General features: G+C 37.7%; 2 protein-coding genes across 3 annotated transcripts; one reads left to right on the plus strand and one right to left on the minus strand.

Annotated features, from left to right (window-relative positions):
• Positions 1–1,455: 1,455 nt before the first annotated feature.
• LOC102791133 (non-selective voltage-gated ion channel VDAC2-like) lies at positions 1,456–7,585 on the plus strand. Its single transcript, XM_006791128.3, has 9 exons — positions 1,456–1,610; positions 2,472–2,543; positions 2,672–2,721; positions 5,593–5,745; positions 5,821–5,873; positions 5,962–6,189; positions 6,290–6,440; positions 6,567–6,624; positions 6,711–7,585. Exons 2-9 carry the CDS (start codon positions 2,477–2,479, stop codon positions 6,800–6,802), a joined length of 852 nt encoding a protein of 283 aa, XP_006791191.1. The 5' UTR covers positions 1,456–1,610; positions 2,472–2,476; the 3' UTR covers positions 6,803–7,585.
• On the minus strand, positions 5,194–13,890 carry LOC102790664 (catechol O-methyltransferase domain-containing protein 1-like). 2 transcript variants are annotated; one of them, XM_006791126.2, is made up of 7 exons: positions 13,778–13,890; positions 11,911–12,035; positions 11,692–11,797; positions 11,205–11,323; positions 10,556–10,610; positions 9,293–9,426; positions 5,194–9,196 (listed from the first exon to the last, which is right to left on the minus strand). In XM_006791126.2, exons 1-7 carry the CDS (start codon positions 13,872–13,874, stop codon positions 9,044–9,046), a joined length of 789 nt encoding a protein of 262 aa, XP_006791189.1. In that variant the 5' UTR covers positions 13,875–13,890; the 3' UTR covers positions 5,194–9,043. The 2 variants fall into 2 exon arrangements, with proteins under 2 accessions (XP_006791189.1, XP_006791190.1); XM_006791127.3 differs by lacking the exon at positions 13,778–13,890 and adding an exon at positions 13,332–13,481.
• Between the last annotated feature and the right edge of the window lie 9,493 nt (positions 13,891–23,383).

Below are 23,383 nucleotides of genomic sequence, written 5' to 3' on the forward strand. Positions count from 1 at the left end.
TGTCCGGCTTTGCAACACGCTTCAAAGTTATACTCGCAAAGCTGTACTAGCAGTCGCTGCTCACCAGTCCCCAGATTAGCATAATGGGTTGTACAAGGGAGTGTGGTCTTTTGCTGCTGTGGCCCATCTGCTTCAAGCCTCAGTACCTGTGGGCTTAGAGATGCTCTTCTTCATTCTTGGGTTGTAACAAGTGGTTATTTGAGTCCCTTCGGGAAGCTTAAATCGGTATGGCCTTTCTCCTGCACTCTGTCATCAACAAAGCATTTTCACCCAGAGAACTGTCAGTCACTGGATAGCTTTTCTTTTTCCAATCTTTAAACTGTATGTGGTTATGTGGGAAAATCCCAGTAGACTTTCTTAGGAATTTCTGAATACTCTGTTTGCTTGCAATTAATGTGCGAATTAGATAAGTACAAATTTTTTTCTTTTTCTTAAATTACTGGCACTGTAGTTTTCGCAGTAGCATAAATAGCAGACTCGGTGAGAGGTTTGTAACCCTTAAACAGTATGGAGAAATCTGGCGCTCTCAACAAAATAATTTTGTGTAAGTTACAATGATTAAATTTCAATGTTCTCTGTATGTTCGTAGTGTAAGGTACATTATTATGTTCGCATCTTCCTCTTTCTATACGTATGCTGCTAGCATCTATGTGCTAATTTTAGCTCAGACACGTGTTTCTCAAGCTAGCATGAAAAAAAGACGAATGTTTAACGTTCGCAGGTGTTTGCACGCTTTGCAAGCGGATCGAGGTTTGCGATGAGATGACATTGCGCAGCACTTAGATACAAGTTTATTTAAATACTTTATATTCATTAATGACTTAATGTATAACTCTGGAGCACTTATTTTCGGATTTTTCTGACTTTATTTGCACTCCTTTGGTGCTTGAAGTCACAGACCGTGCCATGTTGTGACACAACAAAAGGACTATATATTTTATTTTGTAGCTTTCACTGCGTTCAAACGATGTCCAAAAAATGTTCATAAGTTCCCCAGAACTACCCTACGTCTCCTGATGAAGAAAATGAGTGACTGCCCCGTTAAAGACTCTCTTCTGTCATGCTAGGGCCTGCTACAAGATTGTCTTAACGAGCAGGTAAAGAAGTGTACCTAATAAAGTGATCCACGAGTGTATCCTTTCATCAAAGGCTTTTCCTCCTGATTATGTAAAACCTGTGAATAATACGTTAGATTTGGTGAGCGGCACCAATGTAGCACTATAGCTGATTTCTGTACAGCTCTGTATACATAAGCCCGTAACTTTCAGTAGTATATAGGTTGCCATAGTGATTTAGAGGTCTTCCAGTTGCCTGGAAGACCTCTCGCATTATTAACGTGAAAGTCGCTTTTTCAAAATTCAGTTTCCTGTTGTAAAATATAATTTATGTATAAATTAATATCCATATGATTTAAACATTTACTACACGATTCCTATTTCAGTCGGGCACAAAACGCACAGCTATATTTTCGGGTCCTGCTGAGCCGAGGTCAGCAGGTTGTTTGCTGCGGTGTCTCCTCCATATCGTCCTACACCGGCTGTTCTCGCTCATTCCGCAGCTTTTCTTATCTGTCAAGTTAGTGGGTATATAATAAAGAGAAGAAACTCTCGGTAAGTAATAGGCTGAGTATTTACACACGTTTTCCGTGTTTTATTTGTTGTAGTGCAGGGGGTACCGCTGTCAGACATTCTATTTGCTAGCTAGAAAACGCCCCCTACCCATAGACTGTATGTAATTTTATGCCCTTACTACACTCTTGTGATCACGCAGAGTGCTGTGTTTGCAAGTATTTGCATGGAAAATAAATGTATATTCAACTAACACTCTTTAATTTTGATAACGTCTTCAAAGTAAAGCACGGTTCACTTATTGAATCCATGACCCAGATGCTCACTTAGTTTTTTCCATACTATTTAAACCTCTTTTGTATGCAATCTGTTATAGCGTTTTGCCTTCTTAACCAATAACCACCATGCTCTGATTCCTTGAAAACGTCGGTCTAACCTTGAGAATAAGGTGACAGACACCTGAACTCGTGTCTTTATATATAGCTAGTGACAGCAGTTAAACAAATAAATATTAGAATAAAATCTTGGAATTACAAATACTTGATAGAAACATTCATTGTAGTCAAGGTTATAAAATGTTTATCCTGTTTTAATAGCTGGGATTTTACTACTTCTCTCTTAGTTATTTTTGGTTGCTTAATGCATTCACTGTATAATGTTTCACCATCATTGAGTTTAAAGCAGTTGGCAGTAGAACAAGAATTTAAAAATATTTCCAGTTGTAAAATTTGTAACTTTCCTCTCCATTTGACAGCCACAGCTATCACACTTTACAGACGCACATTTTACCCATGTCTATACATATGCTTGGTTTTAATTCTTTAATTAACTAACTTTTAAAAACAAGCTGCTTTTTATATTCCTGTGTCACCATTTACATTCACTTTTCTCTTGTGTATATAGGCAGAATGGCAGTCCCTCCAGCATATGCAGACCTGGGCAAATCAGCAAAGGACATCTTCAATAAGGGATATGGTAACTGGAAGAAAGATAAAAGGCACCTTTATAAGTGTGTATTTGCTGACCTGAAGAGGTCAGGTCTGCGGCTGGAAATGCCTTTTCCAAGCACAGGAAGTAGTATCTCACTGTCATTGTCTTTGCAGGCTTTGGGCTCGTCAAGCTTGATGTGAAGACTAAGTCTTCAAGTGGAGTGGTGAGTTTAACTGTAAATATAACATCCAATGTTGAAATGTAGCTAATGTAAACTAATATTGTTATTGTTATCATAGATATGAAATGTCAACACATAGGTCAGAGGGTAAAGGGCCTGCAGATCCTAAATGGCAAACAAACATTACTGTCATTTTATCATGACAGTAATGTTAGTTATATTCCATGTTAGTGCTGAGCAGCATGACCAAACATTTGTATCAAGGCACTTTTTTTCTAGCATACTCTTGTAGGTTTCATACCCTTGCTGCATAACATTGTATTTTTCTTATTATTTGCATAAATGGGCCTTTCTGTATTTTGGCAGTAGCTCATTCTTCTGCCTGGGGAGTACGAGATTTCAATATCCTCATAATATCCTAACAAGAGGGAAATGCAGTAAACTGTAATGCCAATTTGTGTTGCCATATAAAGTCAGCATCTGGCTTGTTTGTGTTGATGTTTCCACAGCAAAGCCATAAAATGTAGCTTTGAACTCCGTTTGGAGTTAGTCTTAACAAGTTTGGTGGTAAAATAATTCTGTCTCCAAAACACCTGTTAATGTGTTTTCTTTGCCTGGTGCTGTGTGGTCCTAACAGTTTGTGTTACTGAGTATATTGTTTAGTGAAGGAAATTTGTAAAGTAGTGTTACAAATTGTCAATGTTTCATAGGAAGTTATGTCTTGTGTTGTTTGTCCTTTAAAAGTAAGTTAGTTGTGAGTTTATTTTTGAGATTTTTTTTTTTTTGGTTTCATATGGTTATATAACCAGTGTTGGTCAAGTTACTTGAAAAAATTAATCAGTAACTAATTACTGATTACTCCCCCCAAAAAGTAATCCCGTTACTTTACTGATTACTTATTTTCAAAAGTAATTAATTACTTAGTTACTTTTTAAAAACACGATTTACAACCTGAATAGTTAATAAAGCAATAGATCTTTCAGCCCAATTCTACTTTTTCTGCATAATCCATCATACAAAATGTAATCAAATTGAAAAGTCTCTTTTTAAAACTTGTTTTATTAGTTTTAATCTTTTAACTTCATGCATCAAGCAAAAATGTAATTATATGCAACATTCTCTGACTGGAAGAAATTTGTTTAATATTTAAACCTATTTTCTGCACATTCCAGCACATAAAATAAAATATTTTTTTGTGTTTACACTCACTCTTTCAAATAGATGCAAGTGAAACACAGCAGAAAATAAATAAAATCAAAGACTAGCGGTCCTGTTGCTCTATTTTCACCTGTATAGCAGGAGTAAGGTAGGTGGAGGTTTGCCCTGGTGTGGGTGTGCCGCAGGGTCAAGTTTAGGGGTTTTTTTTCGCTGTAAAAATACGTTTTTTTTCCCCCCCACACACAACGGACGCTAATGTTTTTGTCACTTTTTATAGAATCAAACTTAAAGTAAGGTCAGTACTTCCATGCTTTAAACGCTGCACGCTCATACTCTCTCCCGCACTCGATATATTATCCATTGTTGATCTGCACACAGCTGTTGTCACGAACGTCGCACTCGCTTACGTCACTGTCATGAGACATTCTCGCAAAAAAAATCACGGTTTTAGTAACGCAGTAACGCAGCGTTCCTACGGGAAAGTAACAGTAATCTAATTACCATTTTTGCAATAGTAGTCCCTTACTTTACTCGTTACTTTAAAAAAGTAATCGGATTACAGTAACGCGTTACTGCCCATCTCTATATATAGCAGGTTTTCACTTAAGATGCTCCATTTAAAGACATTAAAAAAGAGGTTGATTTTGTTGCACCTTTGAAAACGTCACATCAGGCATGACCTCACGACATCTGGTTTGCTCCCCAGCGCTACTTTATGGATAAAATTGCAAGAAAACTTGTGGCCTTCGGTTTAATTGTTTTCTTTGGCTAATCCACGAAGAGGAAAAAAGCTTGTTAATCCACGATTACTGCAATTTCTACAGTAATATAAATAAAACATAATTTGATCCAAGTCAAAGTTAACGATAAATTCAATCTAACTGAACTAGGCACACAAATATGTATTTAGTGAACACACCTAAGCATGCAGTGCAGGTTTGAAAAAGTATGTAAAGCTTTGTGTTAGTGACTTCTCTAAAACCCTCTTGGAGTCAGGTGTTCCCACTAAGGAGGATGACAAAAGGAAATCTGCTCTTCTCTGGAAGAACTAGTTGCTGCAAAACACACCAGCTTTTGCAGGACCTTTAGAGGGATTGTTATAGAAGTGTAACTGGAAAATGATGCACAACTGCCCCCCCCCCCAAAAAAAAAGAAAAGAAAAGAAAAAAAGATATCGATGAGATAAGGCACTGTGAACTTAAACGCAACAAGATTGTAACTCCAAACACACAATTTAAAAAAGAAAAGCTGTGTTGTGCATTAATACTCAGTGTTTTCAGGAGAATCATGAAGTACAACTGTTTTGTGAGTCTGTGCTTGTTTGTAATTGTGAAATGAAGATCAGACCACAGTTAATTATAAATTGTTATTTATTGTCACAGTGAAAGAAAAATCAGTCAACTTTGTTTTAACTGTTTATTTAAATTCTGAGATATAAATTAAACGGATAATTGTTTTGACTCCTGTTATTATGTTTGGTGTAAAATCTAGAAAATATATAAAGATAGTCTGAAATAGATAAAAGTGAACTTCTGACAGCAGCACAAGGGTCAGAAAAAGTGAACTGGTTTATATTTAGAAAACAGTAAACAGGTACATTTAAAAAAAAGGTTAAAGTACTATACAAGAGTATTTTGTACAATGCACAAGTGGTACCATACACTAAAATACACATCAGACTTATTAACATTTGTATGTATGACAGATAACAGACTTTTCTAACCAGTATCATTTTCCCTCATTTATTTGTTTCAGGAATTTAAAACATCAGGCTCATCCAATGTCGATACCAGCAAGGTCACTGGAACCCTAGAAACCAAGTACAAATGGGCTGAATATGGGCTGACGTTCACGGAGAAGTGGACCACGGAAAACACTCTCGGGACAGAAATTTGTGTTGAAGATCAGGTAATTTATATCTTGGCTATAGTGTTGATCATTCCAAATATGAAATTGGAAAGTAAATAAATTTTTGTTTTTTAGATCACCAAAGGCCTGAAACTTACATTTGAGACAACGTTTTCACCTAATACTGGGTAGGTTATTTACTGATTGGAAATTCATGATTGGCAGCCTGTTACTAACTCAGTAATCTTATGTAAAATGTTCATTTTAATTTCACAGCAAGAAGAGTGGCAAGGTTAAAACGGCTTATAAAAGAGAGTACCTTAATGCCGGTGTTGACGTAGATTTAGACTTTGCTGGTCCTACTATTCATGGAGCAGCAGTGGCCGGATATGAGGGATGGTTGGCAGGTTACCAGATGACCTTTGACACAGCTAAATCCAAAATGACCAAGAGCAACTTTGCTGTTGGCTACAAAACTGGGGACTTCCAGCTCCACACCAATGTGTATGTTTTTTAAAGACAATATTTTAATGATTTCTAATATAATTTATTGATCCGTGAGTCAAGGTGTAATGTGTATTTGTTTCCCCCCCATTTCCCTCAGAAATGATGGTTCAGAGTTTGGTGGCTCTATTTATCAGAAGGTCAATGATGACCTGGAGACCGCTGTGAATCTGGCCTGGACAGCGGGCAATAACAGCACTTCCTTTGGAATCGCTGCTAAATACCAGTTAGACTCCAGTGCCTCCATATCAGTAAGATATTCTCACATTTTCTTACATTTTAAAGATATTATAAAGTCTAGTTTGTAGTCCAGAATAAAAGACTAACAGTAACTTTCAGTGCTTAAATGATTTCATGTGGGTTTTTTTCCCCTGCAGGCTAAGGTGAATAATGCCAGCTTGGTAGGAGTTGGGTACACCCAGACTCTCCGGCCCGGTAAGAACAACCTCATTAATAATGTCCAATAAAAACACTTCTATATCTTAAGGACCTCGTTTCATTAAGTTCACTTAATATTTCAGGCATGAAACTCACCCTCTCTGCACTTGTTGATGGGAAGAATATCAATGCTGGTGGCCACAAACTAGGTCTAGGCCTGGAATTGGAGGCATAAGAATAATGTCTGCTACTTCATAAGAAGAGGAAGGATTATCGGCAGAACCTGGCCTTCTGCCTTCCTGTGTGGTCAGCAACGTATATTCTAACGACTAAGCCAAAACAAAGTAGAACCCCCAGGACACAAGCACTGATGAGATGGAAACCTTTCCACCTACTTCCTTTGATTGTGGTTACAATAAGTAGTCAGTCACATGTATTTATTAATCAGCTATTACTCCTTTCAATTTACCATAATGATAATTATAGAAAAACCTTCCACTTGCTGTTGAACATGAGCTTGTTTTGAGTTTGACAAAGACAAAGAGTGGTTTTCAAAACAAAAACTTGTTCCTTTGCTAAAGTGTGATCACATACAATGTAAACCTGAGGTGTTATTTTGCACAGTAGGATTTTTCCCTTAATTAAGCTCTTTCTCCTTTGTTTTATTTGCACATTTTATTTATATTTTGGTAGTACTGCCTGTGGAAGGGTTACTCCAACAAATTATGCTATGAAGACTGAAGCCAGCCTCCTGGCTGTGCTTTAGTTGTTTTCTCTAAGAAAACAACTAAAGAGCAGTTTGACTGATGTTTAAATGTTCTGACTGAAGAGTTTAGGACCTCTGCTAGCTGCTTCTAAGTTGCAAGGCTATGCTAAATACATTTTTATTTCCCTCACTGTGGCTTGAGTGACTGAGTGAATTATCCACCTTACTTCCCCTTTGAGGACTGTGACACTAATCAGGGAGCTGTTTGTGTGTTGGTGTGTGTCTACCTTTACAATAAAGTCCTGAAATCAACCTTTCTTCTCACCTCTAATTTTATGCCAATTAGAGGATATTATACAAAGTCAGTTTATTTAAATTATGCAATAACAAAACATGTGCAATTTACTTTAATCAAATACTCACACAGAAGGAACGCTAGGGTAGATTGCAGTTGACTGGGTTGTTTTCTTACGCCTCTCAGTTGAGTGCATAATCCTAGCTACAGTCGCTTCTATAGGACAAACATGTTTGAGCCAATCAAGAGAGATCAAAAACAAAATTTTAGTTAAGTTTAGGCTGTACCCCATAACTTCCACAGTCGGCTTGCTGACGTGTTTCTACTACTGTTTGCATAAAAACATTTTGTGATATCACTTAGCAAAAAACAGGGAATAATCTGTTTTTATCCCAGAGTTGCCTCAAAAACTGGCAACCTTTGATCTGTAGTGAATGCATTCATATTCTCAACTGGATTAACCACAAAGATTTTTCCTATTGTGTAAGCGGTCAGTTCACTGTTTATCTCAGCTCATGTCAGTGCCGTGTGAGAGTCATCCACCTTTATTTACTCTAGAAGAGGCTTTAAAACTTTGTCAAAGGAGATTTTGAATCTGTGAAGCTCACTTCTGACCAATGACAGCAATTTTAAGGTGAGTTGTTAAGTAACAGCTGTTGTTTTTGGTGCTGTTAGCCAGGGTTAGTGAAACTGTCTTTCTAGATATTTCTAGACAATAAAGGATTTTATTTATTGGAAATTATTATTCTTATACTCTTAGTATTCTCATAACCTTATTATTATTGTAAAATTTTGCCAAATGTTTGTATTTTTTCACAGTAAACCCTCCCCCCAAAAAATATGAACAATAAAACAAATTGGTGGTTGTCAGGCTACCAGATGACCTTTGACACAGCTGAATCCAAGATGACTAAGAGGAACTTTGCACACAGTAGAATTTGCCCTTATTTAAACCCTTTCTACTTTCATGTATTGTTAGTACTGTGCTACCTGTGGAAGGGTCACTCTAACAAAATGTGTTCTGAAGACTGAACCCAGCCTCTTGGTTTGGATTTGTTTCCCAGAGAGGCTTGATTGTGCTCAGTTAAGAGTTCAGGACCTCTGCTACCTTCAATAGCTGCTAAGTTGCAAGCCAACGCTAAATGCATTCTCATTTTCCTCACTGTGACTTGAGTCACAGACTGAGTGAATTAAACACCTTACTTCCCATTTTTGGACTGCGACACTAATCGGAGCTGTTTGTGTGTCCTTGACAATAAAGCACTGAAATCAACATTATTCTCACGTCTAACTTGATGCCAATTAGAGGATATTATATGAAGTCAGTTTAGTGAAATAATGCATAAACAAAACACATGGAGTTTTTTAAAAAATTTTTTAATCAAATCCTGTTGTACAACTTAAGTACTGCGCACTAGCAGTTACCCAGTGTTTTCCTATAAAGTGTATAAATTGTTGCACCTCTCAGATGTGCACTATAATTTGATGGCCAGGGTGACTCCATCTCCTACTGTCAACATGCTCAGATTAATTCGGGCATCTCTGTACAGCTTCCTGTTCAGCTTGTCAATGGCCACAGTGTCTGCGTCATCTGGGGATGGATTCAGCACCTTCCCACCCCACAGCACCTGCAGCACCAGACACATTTTTATAGAGGTTTTGCTGCTTGAACTGGCAAGGTGCAAGAATTTGTGTTTTGTGCTTATTTTGGTTGTAGAGCTTACATTGTCGATAGCAATGACGCCTCCTTTTCTCAACAGCTGCAGAGACTTCTCGTAGTAGTTGTCATAGTTAACTTTGTCAGCATCGATGAAGATGAAGTCAAATGTTTCTGCTTGGCCAGAAGACAGGAGATCATCTGAAAGAGACAATGAAACAGAGGGGAAAAGGAAGTCCCTTAACATGTCCATCTCAGAGTATTGTAGCTGTCACACAGCTGGTGTACTACAAAGAAACTTTGACAAAGCTTGGCTTAATTTGCATCAACTGCAAACCCTCGGCAGAGATAGTGGCTAACACAGTGGTGATTATCGTCTCTCTTTGTTAACCCAGGCTTTCTGCTTCAGGCTCTGTGCACGCTCACATAAAAGGATGGATGGATCAACCAAGTGCCATTTACTTCAGTCAGATACCTTATCAGAAGAATGTGTGATAGAAATCTATAAAGAAAGGGCTATGAAACAATATACATAATACCAAGAGCCAACATTGGTGCTGCTCATCATTAATGGTGAATTCATATGCAAGTTTATTTTTTTTCCACTCTGTGTGCTTTCAGTGCTGGATTTTATTTCAAATTTGACAGCTGCACACGAGCTTTGAAGGCTTTATTACTTCATCATAATTTTAAAAAAGTATATATTTTTTAAATTTATTTAACTTATAGCGTGTGCGTTATTTAACTTATAACTGTAAAAAGCTCAAATTTGGCAATTTTCTATTAAGAAGCACATTTAGAGAAATTGCAGGTCATCAGCCTGGAAATGATTGTTCAGTGGATGTGGAATGACCCTTACATGACTTATTTCTAAGTAGGCACACCGGATCTACCACCTCCCAAATCCCACTTTAACATCTGAATGTAAGACTATAAAGTACTACTTTACTTGCAATGTTACTTTAGTAGTTATTTAGTATTTATTAAATCATACATGGTGAAAGATTCCAGAAAGTTATTTTAACGATCCATGCTACCCTGGTACCAAACTCTCTGACTCAAACCTCCATTAAACTGTATCTGCAACAGGTATTATCTTTTTCAACAAGTTGAACCTTTACCAACCCCAGTTGAAGTACTCGCAGAGCAACACCCCCAGAGTAATTAAATCAGTTGTTGGACGCAGACTACCACAAACTGCTCTGTCCTACTAAAGGAAATTGAATGCATCCTCAGACCTTTGGGAAAGACATTTTTGAACATTTTTATCAGTAAAATGCAAATCTCCAGTTAAATGTATGAGAGTAAATAAAGAGAAACATTACTGTACCTAAAGTTTTCAGTGCTGGCTGAATGCGCAGATCAATTTTTTTCTCAACTCCAGCCTGTTAATTGAAAGAAACAATGTTTTAAAGAGTAAAAGAAGTGAAGGGTGTGTCACAAAATATCAGGAAGCCTGTTGCTGATACATTTATCTGCATGATTATTCAGTTACCTTTCAGACTCCGTTACAGAGATGTATTGTGTAAAACTTGTTCTTACCTAGATTATTATGTTTAAAGCGCTATATAAGAATCAGACCATTTAAGCTCTTCAGGTTCTGTTGACACAAATCACTGCTAAGAGATTTGCCTTTCGACAAATATTTTCTTGCTTGATTTTATTTCAAGATTTCATAATTACACTGCCATAGTCAACTCATCATAGACGAATCATCTGAATATTTCTTATATATCAGTCATTTAAAAAAAATAAAAACCTGCTAAATCATTTTTGTTTAATAAAGTGATATCTTTATGTGATATCTATAATCAGTTACAGTAGGCTTTTCTTTTACTCAACTATGTGCAAAGATGTCAGACAGAGCTATGATAACTCTCTGACCCCTGTGATAACTGACCATGCTCGGCACTGTTCAGCACTTTGTTATAAGCATTATTACATCTAATAAAACAATAAAACACAGATTTGAAGCATACCTCTTTCCAGAAGGGTTTACCAATGTTGGTGTACTCTTCACTGATATCGCATGCTATCACAACTCCATCTTCAGGCAAGGCCAGTGCCATGTTCAGTGTGTTGTAACCTGTATAAACTCCTATAGACGCAAGAAGAAATCATCATTGTGCATGACAACAGAAAGGGGGTGTGATATACTGCATGCATATTAGAAAACTGATTCAATCATTAAAATCGAGTTTACTTTGGTCTGGCAATGAACTAAAGCAGCATCCACGGCTCCTTGATTAGGATTGATTGCTAAACATGCCACTTTGAAGACTTGCCTGCTCTATGTCCTGCTCTCTATGCAATTTCCTGTGCACTCCAAGTAGCCAGTGTTTTGTGTTCATACTGTGCAATGTTACCGTGTTTGAACAGGTGAAAAAAAGGGAAAGCTTAGTCATAAAAGCTGCGCATGTTTTTATCAGTTGGATGTTCGTGTGATGTTAAATTCGTCACCCTTACCAATCTCTATCGCTTTCTTGGCTTTTATTAGTTTGGCCAAATTGGCCAACAACTGTGACTCTTCAGAGGCAACCATCATCACGTTCCAGGAGTCTTCCATTGTTCTCTGAAAGCAAGCGGAGCGGAAGCCGGTTAAATAAAATTTCATAATGCCATATGAAACCTGATTAGGTTTATTACAATAGATTTGCCAGAGCACAAGCAGCAAGACCTCCTTACCAGTTTGAGTTTTTTCAGCACCGGATGCTCCCTCACGGAGTAATTGACAACATACTGTAACAGTGGATTGTCTTTCCCCCCGCAGTGACTTTTGGAGATGCTCATTCTGGAAGATTTCTTTCTTCCTGAGGGCACAAACAAACCATAAAAAAGACATATCTTTCTACTTTCTATATCTACTTAAGAGCACAATGATGTCAGAGGACTCCTAGCCAGCTTAAACATCTTTCAGGAAACCAAAGATCTAGTTAATAAGTAGAAGTTATTTGATTGAGTTCAAACCCAAACGATTTCAACAAGGAAATTAAATTATTGCAGCAGCAGCAAAGACAAAAAAATAATATTGAATACTGTAAGATAAGATAACCTGACATCTTTTGTCAAATATAATTTGGTAGACATAGAACATATCCATGTGGCATCTGTAAATTTGTATAAATATGGGGCCTAATGTACTGTAAAATGGCATTTAATCAGCTGTAAAAATATGACTTAAGCAGAAAAAAAATAACACTATCTTTGAGGGAGTTTTTCTAACATTTTTACACTCTACACACTGTATTTTAAACTGAGCAACTGTATGGGATGATTCTAAGACTGAAGTCGAGAATAAATCATTTATTACAAACAATTATTATTTGCACGTGAACCATGCAATTTGTATTGTAAATGTCACTTCAGAAGCTGTTGGGTTTTCTGCAAAGCCTTACACTAGGTGTTCACTCAGGCTTATATAAACTTTATGCATTACAAAATATAATCTGAATCTAAAAATAAGATTGATGTGATCATGGAGGCTGTGTTTTTTTTTTTTCAGATTCAGCTTCTCATAAGTTCATTAGTGCACCAACATATTCTTCATTTTGTGTTGTACCAAGGTAATTCACACAATTTACAACTTCCAGATCACTGGAAACCGCATATTTATTTCAATAGACCCCAAATCAGCGTCGAAGCTCTGACCTCTTAGATAGACAGCATAAACACAAACTCGAAGTGTTTACAGCGACAAAACATGAAGTGGAATATTTTTTTGGTTTAATTGTCTGTATTAACAGGAAGAAAAAATACGATAAACAGATCCTGAGATCTGATTTTTGAAAATTTCCCGTTCAAAACAACGCAACAAATACAGGCTAAGCGTAAACATAACTTCCAATAATAAAACCACTATAACCCTGAAGCTTTTAACTTGCGGTAATAAAAAAGTACAATTTAAAAAAATACCATAGAAATCTGAGTCACACACAATTCTCCTGTATTCCACTCATTAATAATAAACATAAAAAACAAACACCATATCTATGGTTCGGCTTTAAGTCACCTTGCGCACACCTTGTTACAAACAGGCTTTCTTGCTTTAGCGACGACGTCACGTCATAAGGATTACTTTTTGTAGCATTGTCCGCCTTTGAACTTACCGATAAAATAGCCGGCAACAAAAACAACACCAAGCGTGATGGAGCCCACCAGCACTTCTTTAGAAACGATACGAAATGACATTTCTTTCACAAATTCAGCGCTGTTTGAGCTCTTCCGGGTTTCCTCGCCACTGTACCGTAATACTACGCGTAAAGGCGCCGCTCCGGGGTGGGTGAAAGGCGATTACAATTCTACAAGTCTGCGTCTCCTACTGTTTTGTGTTCTGCTTGGCACAACACCACGAGTAAAATGTAAAATCAAAACAAACAAGAGAGGCAATTCAGAAAGAAAGGGTGACAAGAAGGGAATGTGTGTTTGATAAACATAATAATTATAGCGGCGGAATCATTTTAACTAACGGGAAAAACATGTTGCATACCCACTCAGGGTTTTAAATAAATTGTATACTGTAGCTGCAATCGACTACACGAAAACGAGAACTCACCGCAAAGTAGAGACGGGTCTGGTGTGGTTGGTCTGGAGGTGCGACAGAAGCGCGAATAACTCAATTCCTGCTTGACCAACCTTAAAAATATGGCCATTCATGTATTCATAGTGACGATCATGTGACCTGCTTCAGCTCTCCTGATAGGACTGTAAAACAGAAACCTAACGGCAGAAAGAAAATGGGTCACTATGATTTAAAGATGCCAGGAGACAAATATCAGAAAGTGTAACTGTAGTCATAATAAAACACGCACATTCGCACATTAAATAAATTTGAAACAGATTAATGTGTATTTCTAATGATTAACAAGTACCTGAACTAGAAGTACGTTTCATGCAGAAAGTTAAAAGTTTTCATTTCTATAGTTCTGCACTATAAAACGTCATTGTAAGGATACTTTTTGTTACTTTTGGTGCTAATTTTATGATGTTATATATTTCATGTTTCTTTGTGTGGAGCATTGATGGGGTTAATGTTGCATGCCATTGCATAATCCCCGCTTGCACTGGTTATTGTTCTAGTGGTGCAGCAACTGACTCACTGTGACTCATCATTTTTTTGGTTAATTTATTTATGAGAAACATGGTTTACTGTAAAATCTACTCAGGTTTTATATGCAGTCTAAATCTGCAAAGTAAAAACAGCTGTTAGTGTAGTAAAGTTAAAATTTAAAAATTGCAATATGGAAGTATAAAGTTTTATACAAATAAAAATCATGAAATGCAGTGTCAAAAGCACGTATTTTTACGTCTGAAACCATAGACTGAAAACTGTAAAGTAGGCTGTAGAATCAGTGAGCGTTTCACTCAGATTAAAGAAACAAATGTAACAAATAATCAAATACAATTTAGTTAAAAAACAGCAACAATTCAGTGACATTAAATTTACAGTGTACTTTAACATTCTGTGGGAAATACCAATATAACAACACCTGATATTACATCAGCCAAGTGTAGGTCAGGACTTTGATTTATTTACTGATAAAGAATTAGTAGGAAAATCTGCTGATTTATTTATTTTTTTAGGCTGTAGTTTTTATTTTCCATACAGTTCACAGACTTAAGTATGATTCAGTTGGTTCAGGGTATTTTAGGTAGGGCTTAAGATGGTTTTTCTAGTGATTTTATAGGATATAAGGAAAATAATATATGTAAATAATTTTTCCCAGCCCTATTAGTGATAGCATAAACTCTAAACTTTAGTGTCACTTTTCTTTGGCACAGTGGCACGTTGTGTCCCATAATCAATATTTTTATTTCTATGGAACTTTATACACTTTAATAAAGCCAAAGTTTCCATTTTATTAAAGTGTGGAGGCAAATACTATATTTATGATAGTTTACTGCAGTAATAATGCAGTAGTACTTTGCAGATTCCCTTTATCCACATCCTTTATCCTCCAATCTCAAGTCCTCTACCAGAGGCCTGGGAGCTTTAGGGGCCGATACAGTATCTTTGTTGTTCCTAGCTGTGTGCTATTCTGGACAGAGATGTCGGATGTTGTTTCTGGGATCTGTTTGAGTTACTCGCCCAGATTGGGGGTCACTGCCCCGAGTACTGTGATTACCACGGGGACCACTGTTGCCTTCACCCTCCACCTTGGGCTTTTTTTTGTTTGTGTTTGTGTCACTTCTTCCTGATGTTGCTATCATCTGGTATAGTTACATCTCACATTATGGGCTTCTTCCTCTGCTTGTCCACCACTACTATGTCCAGTTGGTTAGCCAGTTTGACCATCAATTTCTGGAAGTCCCACAGGATTTTAGCTCGGTCATTCTCAACATTTTGACCATTTTGACCTTGGGACTTTAAGGCCATACTTGGCCTAGATGCTTCTGTGTACTATGCTAGCCACTTGGTTATGACATTGTTGTCCATGTATGCTTTGTCTGCTAGTATCTTGCACCCTGCTGTTATGTGCTGGATCGTCTCAGGGGCATCTTTGCACAGCCTACACATGGGGTCTTGTCTGGTGTGGCAGACCCCAGCCTCCTGTGCTGTTATGTCCAGCCATTGGTCGGCTTTCCCATTGTCAACTACTTTTTCTGTCTGTTGGATTTTATTGTATTGTATTGGAGAAAGGTCTGTAAGGTTGTTGGACTCTGATGATGCTCTGTAGCCTCTGATTCTCCAAAATAAGATAAATGTTGTACTATCCAACACACACAGGTCTGAGACTTTGAAATTCATTTATATTTATTTGTATTTTTCATTTTCTTATTGAAAATCCACTTTAAATATATTCCTGGTTACACTGTTACGCTGTAAATACCTTTCTTGTTTTTCTATATATTGCTCTCAGTGTGTGTTATTCTTTTGGGCCTTTGCCGTGACATGAATTTCACCTCATGTAAATTCATGTGCTGGAATGACCCAGTAAAATTAGCGTGTACTTGTCCCCTTAGCAGAACAGTGTACACTACCCAACTGTCTCACTTTCTGGTTCCAAATTTGACCCCAAATTCCCATTTGTCTTTTACATGTTCTAATGTTTGTTAACTCCATGTGAGCACTAAGACAATATGTTTTTGTCTCTTGCAATTAATTTCCAACATCTCTGTCCTAATATTATTCCTCCTCCTTATATAACTCCTTTTATTCCTTGAGTATCTGTCAGTCTTCACATTGTTAATATTTAAGTTTAGTACTCATTTGAACTTTATTCACATATTATAAATAAAATCATCCATGACATAAATTATTAGCTAATCATAAGTAATACTGTATATAATGTGATCAAGATTAGATTATTTTGTTTTTTTCTTACATTGTATTTGCTAAACAGAAAGTTAAATGAGAAGACTTGTAATACAAGTGTTCTTACACAAGGGGGCAGCATCCTCATAGTAATGAAATCCAGCTATTTCAATGTGAGGTTTTGGTTTACCGCCCACTAAACAAGAACAGTGGCCTGTAGTTTTATCTGACATAGTTTGTAGGTTTGAAAGACACATTTTTGTTGTTGTTTTAAGCAGTTGTTTTATTCACATGTGGATTATTAGTGTTGACCTTTATGCCATTTAAATCGCACTGGTTTGACCCCTATGTTGATGTGGAACAAGACGCATGACATAATGCAAACTTTTAAACGGCTTCCTTTGTGTATCTGCAGCATGTGCCATCCTGATGACTGCTGTTCGGTCAGGGAGTCACAAAGAGATGAGATTACCCTACAGTGTATAGATACAGTAAGTGTTGCACACACACTTCAGGGAAAGTATCAGCTAATAAACCAAGCAGAGCACAGACGGCCTTTATTTATTGTGGCGTACTGGAACATTTTTATTCTGTCACACTGGGCCATTTTGATTAAAAGCAGGGTAAGCGTTAAGATTATTACTGTTGCGCTTTTGTTCAACAAACTGCCGTCGAGAGCCATTTAAAAGCCACAGCTTTGATTAACACCTCATTCTAATAACTTCTATGACTCATATGCCACTCAGGATAACAGGGGAGAAAAGCTGCTGTAAGTGTAGACTCGAAGCTTTTAAACAGCTATTATTAATCTTTATCTCGTTTCAAAAAAACAAAAAAATTGGTTTGAGCTTTAAATCTTGTCACGCAAAGTAAAAAAAAAAATTGATTAATAAAAGAGCGGAATAAAGATTTTAGAGGAGCATTTGTGGGGATGCGTGCTAGTGATGAGAAATACATTTTCAGTTGTTTACAGTAACCTCAAATTAGAAGAAAAATTGTTCTTGATCATCTAAAAATGAGAGACTAAGTAACAATAATGGAAAATGCTGTTAAATACATAACTCAAATATACAGTAACATGGTGAGCAAATACTGACAGGTCAGAACAACAGCATCCTTCATATTGTATGGTACAAACCCTCCAACAATTAACAACTAATTTAGCTGAAAATTAGCAATTAAAACCCAGAATTGTTACCATGAAAGCCGACTAATGAGTATTACAACAACAATTAGATGTGTTTTTGTTTTATATCTGCCCTCTATACATATTTCCTGTGTATATAAAAGTTAAGATGCTTTTAAGGTTAATTATTTGTGTCTTTAAAAAAAATCTTTTAGCAACTCTGGCTGCTGAATCTTTTATGTCTATAATTTTTTGGGAATGGAGATTATATACAGAATGCAGTGTTTCAAAACACTCATTACACTGAATGAGGAGCTTTGTAAGTCCTGTGCATTTGGAGGCCAGTAATACAACACTGTCTGTCTGAGTCAGCCACACTGGGCTGGATTCATTCTCAGAGTGCAAAAAGATCAATTGCTGCTCCTAAATGAAACTTTTCCGCACCGGTTGTACCTGACAGATAACTTGCTATCTCTGCACTTTCTGATCTGCTGTACCAAGGCAGAACTCGATGCTGACCGGCCGCTGCTGGACACTGACGGAGCCCGAACAGCTGGAGAGCATCGTGTATTTCTGCAGGAGGTTGGGACACTTGCAGCTGGGCGGCTGAGGCGTGGAGCTTGCCTCGGGGTAAGCCTCTTGTGTGAGTAAACACCATAACAATCAGGCAGAGTTGCACGCTTCCTGGGTCGGGGAATTTTCTGGTAGGCCAGAACAATGTCTGACACTGTTGTGATGATTGAATTTTATAGGCTGGCCTGACTCAAGTGTGCTGAAAAGAAGTGTTTTTATGGTGTCTCATGCCACAATGAATAATGTTCTGCGAAGTGTGTAGTCTTTCTCTGTAAGTGTGATGAGGCAATATTCTGTTTTTATCACTGATTACCGGGAACGTTTGAGTCAATTATCTGTCTGCGCACAGCATTTCAGAGAACTTGAAGATTTAAGTGTCATGCCATATCAGCCGTCCACCTTGTCACTCCTTTACTTAGCAAACGTGCCCCACAAATTTTAAACCAGAGCTGAACTCGGCTCCTTAGATTTCTCTGCCTTCCAGACAATGAAATGCCACGTAAGTCCGCTCGTCTCAACTCTTGAATTTGACTTTGGCAGCAGTCTTTCTTTTTGACTGACAGATGAGCGAGTGATACAACTCCATCAAAAAGTGCAGCCTGACAGTCTGATTTGACAGCCATCTTCAGACCAAATATACTCCTTGTTCCTGGCACTACATCAACTTGACAGGAAGAAAAGTGGTTTAAAGAAATAAGAAAAGAAAAAGATTTGGCTCTCTACTCGGCTATCCATTTCACTGTAAAAGGACAGAAAAAAGGTTCCCTTTGTGCTTCTAGCCTTTATAGACTGTTACACAATACTTATGCCTGTCAGACCGCTGATTATGAGACTGTAAAATGTCAAAAACAGATAAGAAATCACCTGACAGTCAGACTGATTTGCCATTTTAGTTTCACGTCATTCATGCAGCCTGACATCGTGTCCATTTTGAGTGGGACAGCAGGGCGTTTTGTTACATTTTTGACGAGGCTTGAGCCCATCCTACCAAAATCATTCCAATGAGTGACTAACTTAATGTTTTTAATGCAGAAATGTGTCCATCAGGTGTTTATTTCTGTAAGTCAGTCTAGCACAATCCTTTCTCATGCTAGTCACCAGTGCTGTGGACATTTTTATGTTACTATATTTCTAGCTTTGCCTAGGGAAGATGATGTCCTCATTTTTAATTACAGCAAAATTCTCCAAACAGGAAATACAGCAAGCAGTGACCTGCAGTTCAGAATGATTTAAATTGCCGACCAAGTTAGCGATGTGGGCAACTGTGGCTGTGAAGCAATTAGCTGATTAATCCAACTGCTTGACTTACGCGTCACAATTTAAACCTTACAAAAGAAATGGAACCAATAATAAATTTGTGATTTGTGAACAACAAGTCTTAAAGAAACCACAAAAACAAAAAAACTACAAACAAAAAGAAAATGTTAATAATGAAACAGTATTACATAGTTATACATTATTCGCTTGATGTTCCACTCACTGGACACTTTTTTAGGTATACCTAGTACTGGTTTGGACTCCTCTTTGCCTTCAAAATTGCCTTATTTCTTCATAGCATTGATTCAGTAAGGTGCCTGAAACATTCTTCAGTTTTGGTTAGGTGGATAGCGACATGATATCACATTGATTTCACAGTGCCTGTGTAGCCCTGTGTACTATAGCCTCAGTTTCCTGCTCTTGGCTGAGTGTCACCCTGTGTGGCCTTCTGCTGCTTCTTGTACATCTAAGATGCTCTTCTGCATACCTTGATTATTTAAAGTCATTTAAATAACCATTTTTCTCCATTCTGATGCTTCGATTGAACTTGTCTTGGCCGTGTTTGCATGGCTAAATGCTGTTTGTTGCTGCCATGTGATTGGCTGATTACATATTTGTGTAAAGCAGCAGTTGATCCGATGTACCTAATGAAGTGGACAGTGACTGCATAGCATACATATATATATATATATATATATATATATATATATATATATATATATATATATTTTTTTTTTTTTTTTTTTTGGGAGGAGAATCCCATATAGACGTTTTTTCTCGGTAAAACAAATACAAACTGAGTGTTTAAAGCAGTATGAAGTCAAAGCGTTTGGCTTACAGGGATTACTTTAAACAAACAGCGACCTACTTCATTATGGTTAATATGGATATCCTCCATTGTAATCATGCACAAATTAAGAAAAGCATCATATTAGGCTAATTTTAATATACACGCTAACAAACGTCCCTTAATAGCCATTAAGTTGTATCGCTTTTCAATAATTCAGGAATCTGACTTGTTTCCTGCCATTAACTGGGCGGCGGGGCTACGTGGAATCGTTATCTAGTCACAATAATCCTTCCTGTACTTGTGCTGTCATCACTCGAGTGTGTAAATCCTCATCACTGTGATCATGTGATACGCCTAAATTCTGCTCTCCCATTTAGCCAATAAAATTCACAGGCTTAAATCATTCATGGCAACCATTTACATAATTTATAATTAAATCACAACCTGATGGCATGGAATTTATTAATAGTGAAAGTGGATGTGCCACGATGGTGATATACTAATTAATATCTTTAGTTATCAGTGGCACGTTGCTCACTGGGCCGGGGTTGGTTATGGGGCAGGAATAATGCATCGCAACAACAAATTATCTGTGCATTTAAGTGGGAATGTCCCGGAGTGATGGCCACAATATGCATTTGCCTGAAGAACTTAATGGGAGACTCTTCCTTATCAGAGTTGTCACATGTTGTGGCTAATCATTTTAAACACGTCAAGCGCAGGGCTAATGCATTTTCATCCTCCAGCTCCAAAGTAGGGCTGCAGGGCGTCTTTATTTGCACTGTTTCCACTGTCCATTATAAGTAACTGTATGCCACGCATGCTCTCGGTAACACACCCATACTGAGAGCCGCATTGTTAGCACGGATTTAAAATAGATTTCTTGACCCATTGCTAAATTGATTGCAGCATGAAAATATCTAATCAGAATTATTGGCTTGGTTTCTGGGATCTGCAGTGTAAGACTTCTGTTTTTTATATTCACTGACTTTTTCTTTCTTTTTTTAAATACACAGTTGTTTAAAAAGTCAGCTTGAGGTTAAGTCGGATCAACAGTATTGCTACTGAATGACAAATCTAAAAAAGGTTTAAATCTACCTTAATGTGCCAAAGCATTATAGTAAAAAGGTAAAACAAATTATACATAAACACATAAAATGCTAGAAAAGAGAAAATGCCCATGTGCTTTAAAGTGTCAGCCTCTGAGGAGGTACATGGGATTTATTTTTTATAGTGAGGAAAAACAAAAACTGCATTTCTTTTGAGAGTTACTGTCCTAATAAAGCTCGATAATCCATAGATTGAATAATAACATAATGGTCCCTGTAAATGAAATCACAGCGTGTTTATGGGGACTGCTGAGAGTTACTGGGAAATTGTTACTAGACGCAGTTGCTGCTGTTGACTTTGCAAGAAGAGGTTGATGTGACCTGATAAAGACATCCTATTATTTGCAAAAACACACGTGTCAGGCTTGTGTCGCCAAGCACCTTTCCCTCCTCTCTGGTGAACTCGGCGTATTCTTGGCTTCGACACTTAATTCAGGCCCAAACATCCACAGAATCTCCCCACCAGCGGACAAACAAAGGGGCCCTCTTCACTAATGGTCCCTGAGGCTTCACCACTATCTATTGATCTGCTGTCACCCAATTTCTCCATGACATATGCCCTGCTTAATTCCCATTACTGTGCACACTGGAGCCTTATCAGGGAGAACAATAGGCCCGTTGTCACTGAGGGCAAAAATATGAGCAGGCCTGTGACAGTGTGAGCACAAACTCATGACTTCAGCTCACTCAGCCCTCTCGGTGACCTCTACGCCCATGCGGGCCAGGTTGAAGCCTGGCGTCAGAATACTAAACTCAACCCGAACCGTTTGCAGATGAATCAGAAAATTGGATCTTGCTCGTTACGAGCCCCCTCCCTCCTCCAAAAACAAAGAGGGCCGCTCCTTTGCCATAAAGCTGTCGCTGTGATATGTCTCTAGCAGTGATGATTCTCAGTTCCCGCCTGCCCCCTCTCCAGCTCCTCTACTCACTAGCTGCTATCTCTTCCTTTCAATTATATGTTTCTCTGCTCTTTTAGACAAAGAGTAATAAAGCTATAAATCGTCTATGCGGCAGAAGGTATGGACATTCTGTCTCTGAACTGCTGTTGAAACTGCCATAAACCACCCACAAAGTCAAAGATAAGGATTTACAGTTATTTAACATCATCCGTGTCCCTTAAATCACACTGATAAGAGAATTAAGTGATAGCTATAGGTTCTTTGTCCTCTAGCTATTGATTTCTTTAGCCAAGAGGGCCAGTACAGTGTTTTTATCGAGCATCCTATTTGCTTTGAGCTTAAGAGTAGAAATGGAGCTATTTGGTTTGTTTTATTGAGCTACAGAATCTGCGCTGAATTAATTTATCTAATGGCTAAGCCCTCTTGCTTGTTTAATTTTATCTGTATTGGAAATGTTTTCATACGTTGAGTCACGAAAAATAACTACGACGTTTCCATGCAGGGGTAAATGACCTCCTGCAGAGGCCAGTGGCACATTTGTTTTGTGTTGCTGTGTATTGATCAGTTTTTCTGCCATTATTTCTCTGTGGTATACTCTGATTACTATTTCTGCATTATTTTTGTGAGTGGAGATGATGGGAGGGGTTTTTTCGCCTTTCCAGACAAAACACGTGAACTGAATCACAGGATGACATCCCTCTGTAACAGTAATCGGTATTAATATCTAATGCAGCAAATAATCTGCTTGTTAAAGCAGCCATTGTTGGACCAATCCTGAAGTATATGTCCCTCTTGGCGCATAATGTCCCAGTTTGAACAAAGACGCGTTTAGCTTAGCGGAAGTTAGTCACATTTCAGCATGAAAACACTTATGTCAGTGCCTCAGAGATGGCAAAGCTGCAGCCGTTCACATCTAATGATTCAGCTGCTGTTTGGCTTCAAGTTCACGACCCTGGAGCTATGATAAATGTCAAGCGCGACATTGTACCGCTAACTAGACCTGCCACTGCCAACCAATCATCTTGTTATTGACTGGGAAAGCTGTAATGTGACTCTAAATGCTACATTGCAGTGTATTTATCTGTGTAACCATGTGGTTCAGTTATTCAGGGGGATTCAGTTTTTTTTCTTTCTTCCATTTTGCTCAGAGCA

Source organism: Neolamprologus brichardi, chromosome 8, assembly GCF_056152115.1.
Source record: "Neolamprologus brichardi isolate AB-2024 chromosome 8, ASM5615211v1, whole genome shotgun sequence".
Lineage (NCBI taxonomy): Eukaryota > Metazoa > Chordata > Actinopteri > Cichliformes > Cichlidae > Neolamprologus > Neolamprologus brichardi.

Excerpts from the sequence above, each read along its gene's own strand:
- LOC102791133 (XM_006791128.3), top strand. The coding sequence starts at position 2,477 with ATGGCAGTCCCTCCAGCATATGCAGACCTGGGCAAATCAGCAAAGGAC. Across the intron at positions 2,544-2,671 it reads CATCTTCAATAAGGGATATG|GCTTTGGGCTCGTCAAGCTT; the intron begins GTAACTGGAAGA and ends TTGTCTTTGCAG. Across the intron at positions 5,874-5,961 it reads ACGTTTTCACCTAATACTGG|CAAGAAGAGTGGCAAGGTTA; the intron begins GTAGGTTATTTA and ends TTAATTTCACAG.
- LOC102790664 (XM_006791126.2), bottom strand. The coding sequence starts at position 13,874 with ATGGCCATATTTTTAAGGTTGGTCAAGCAGGAATTGAGTTATTCGCGC. Across the intron at positions 11,324-11,691 it reads CAAGAAAGCGATAGAGATTG|GAGTTTATACAGGTTACAAC; the intron begins GTAAGGGTGACG and ends TTGCGTCTATAG. Across the intron at positions 9,427-10,555 it reads GCCAGCACTGAAAACTTTAG|ATGATCTCCTGTCTTCTGGC; the intron begins GTACAGTAATGT and ends TGTCTCTTTCAG.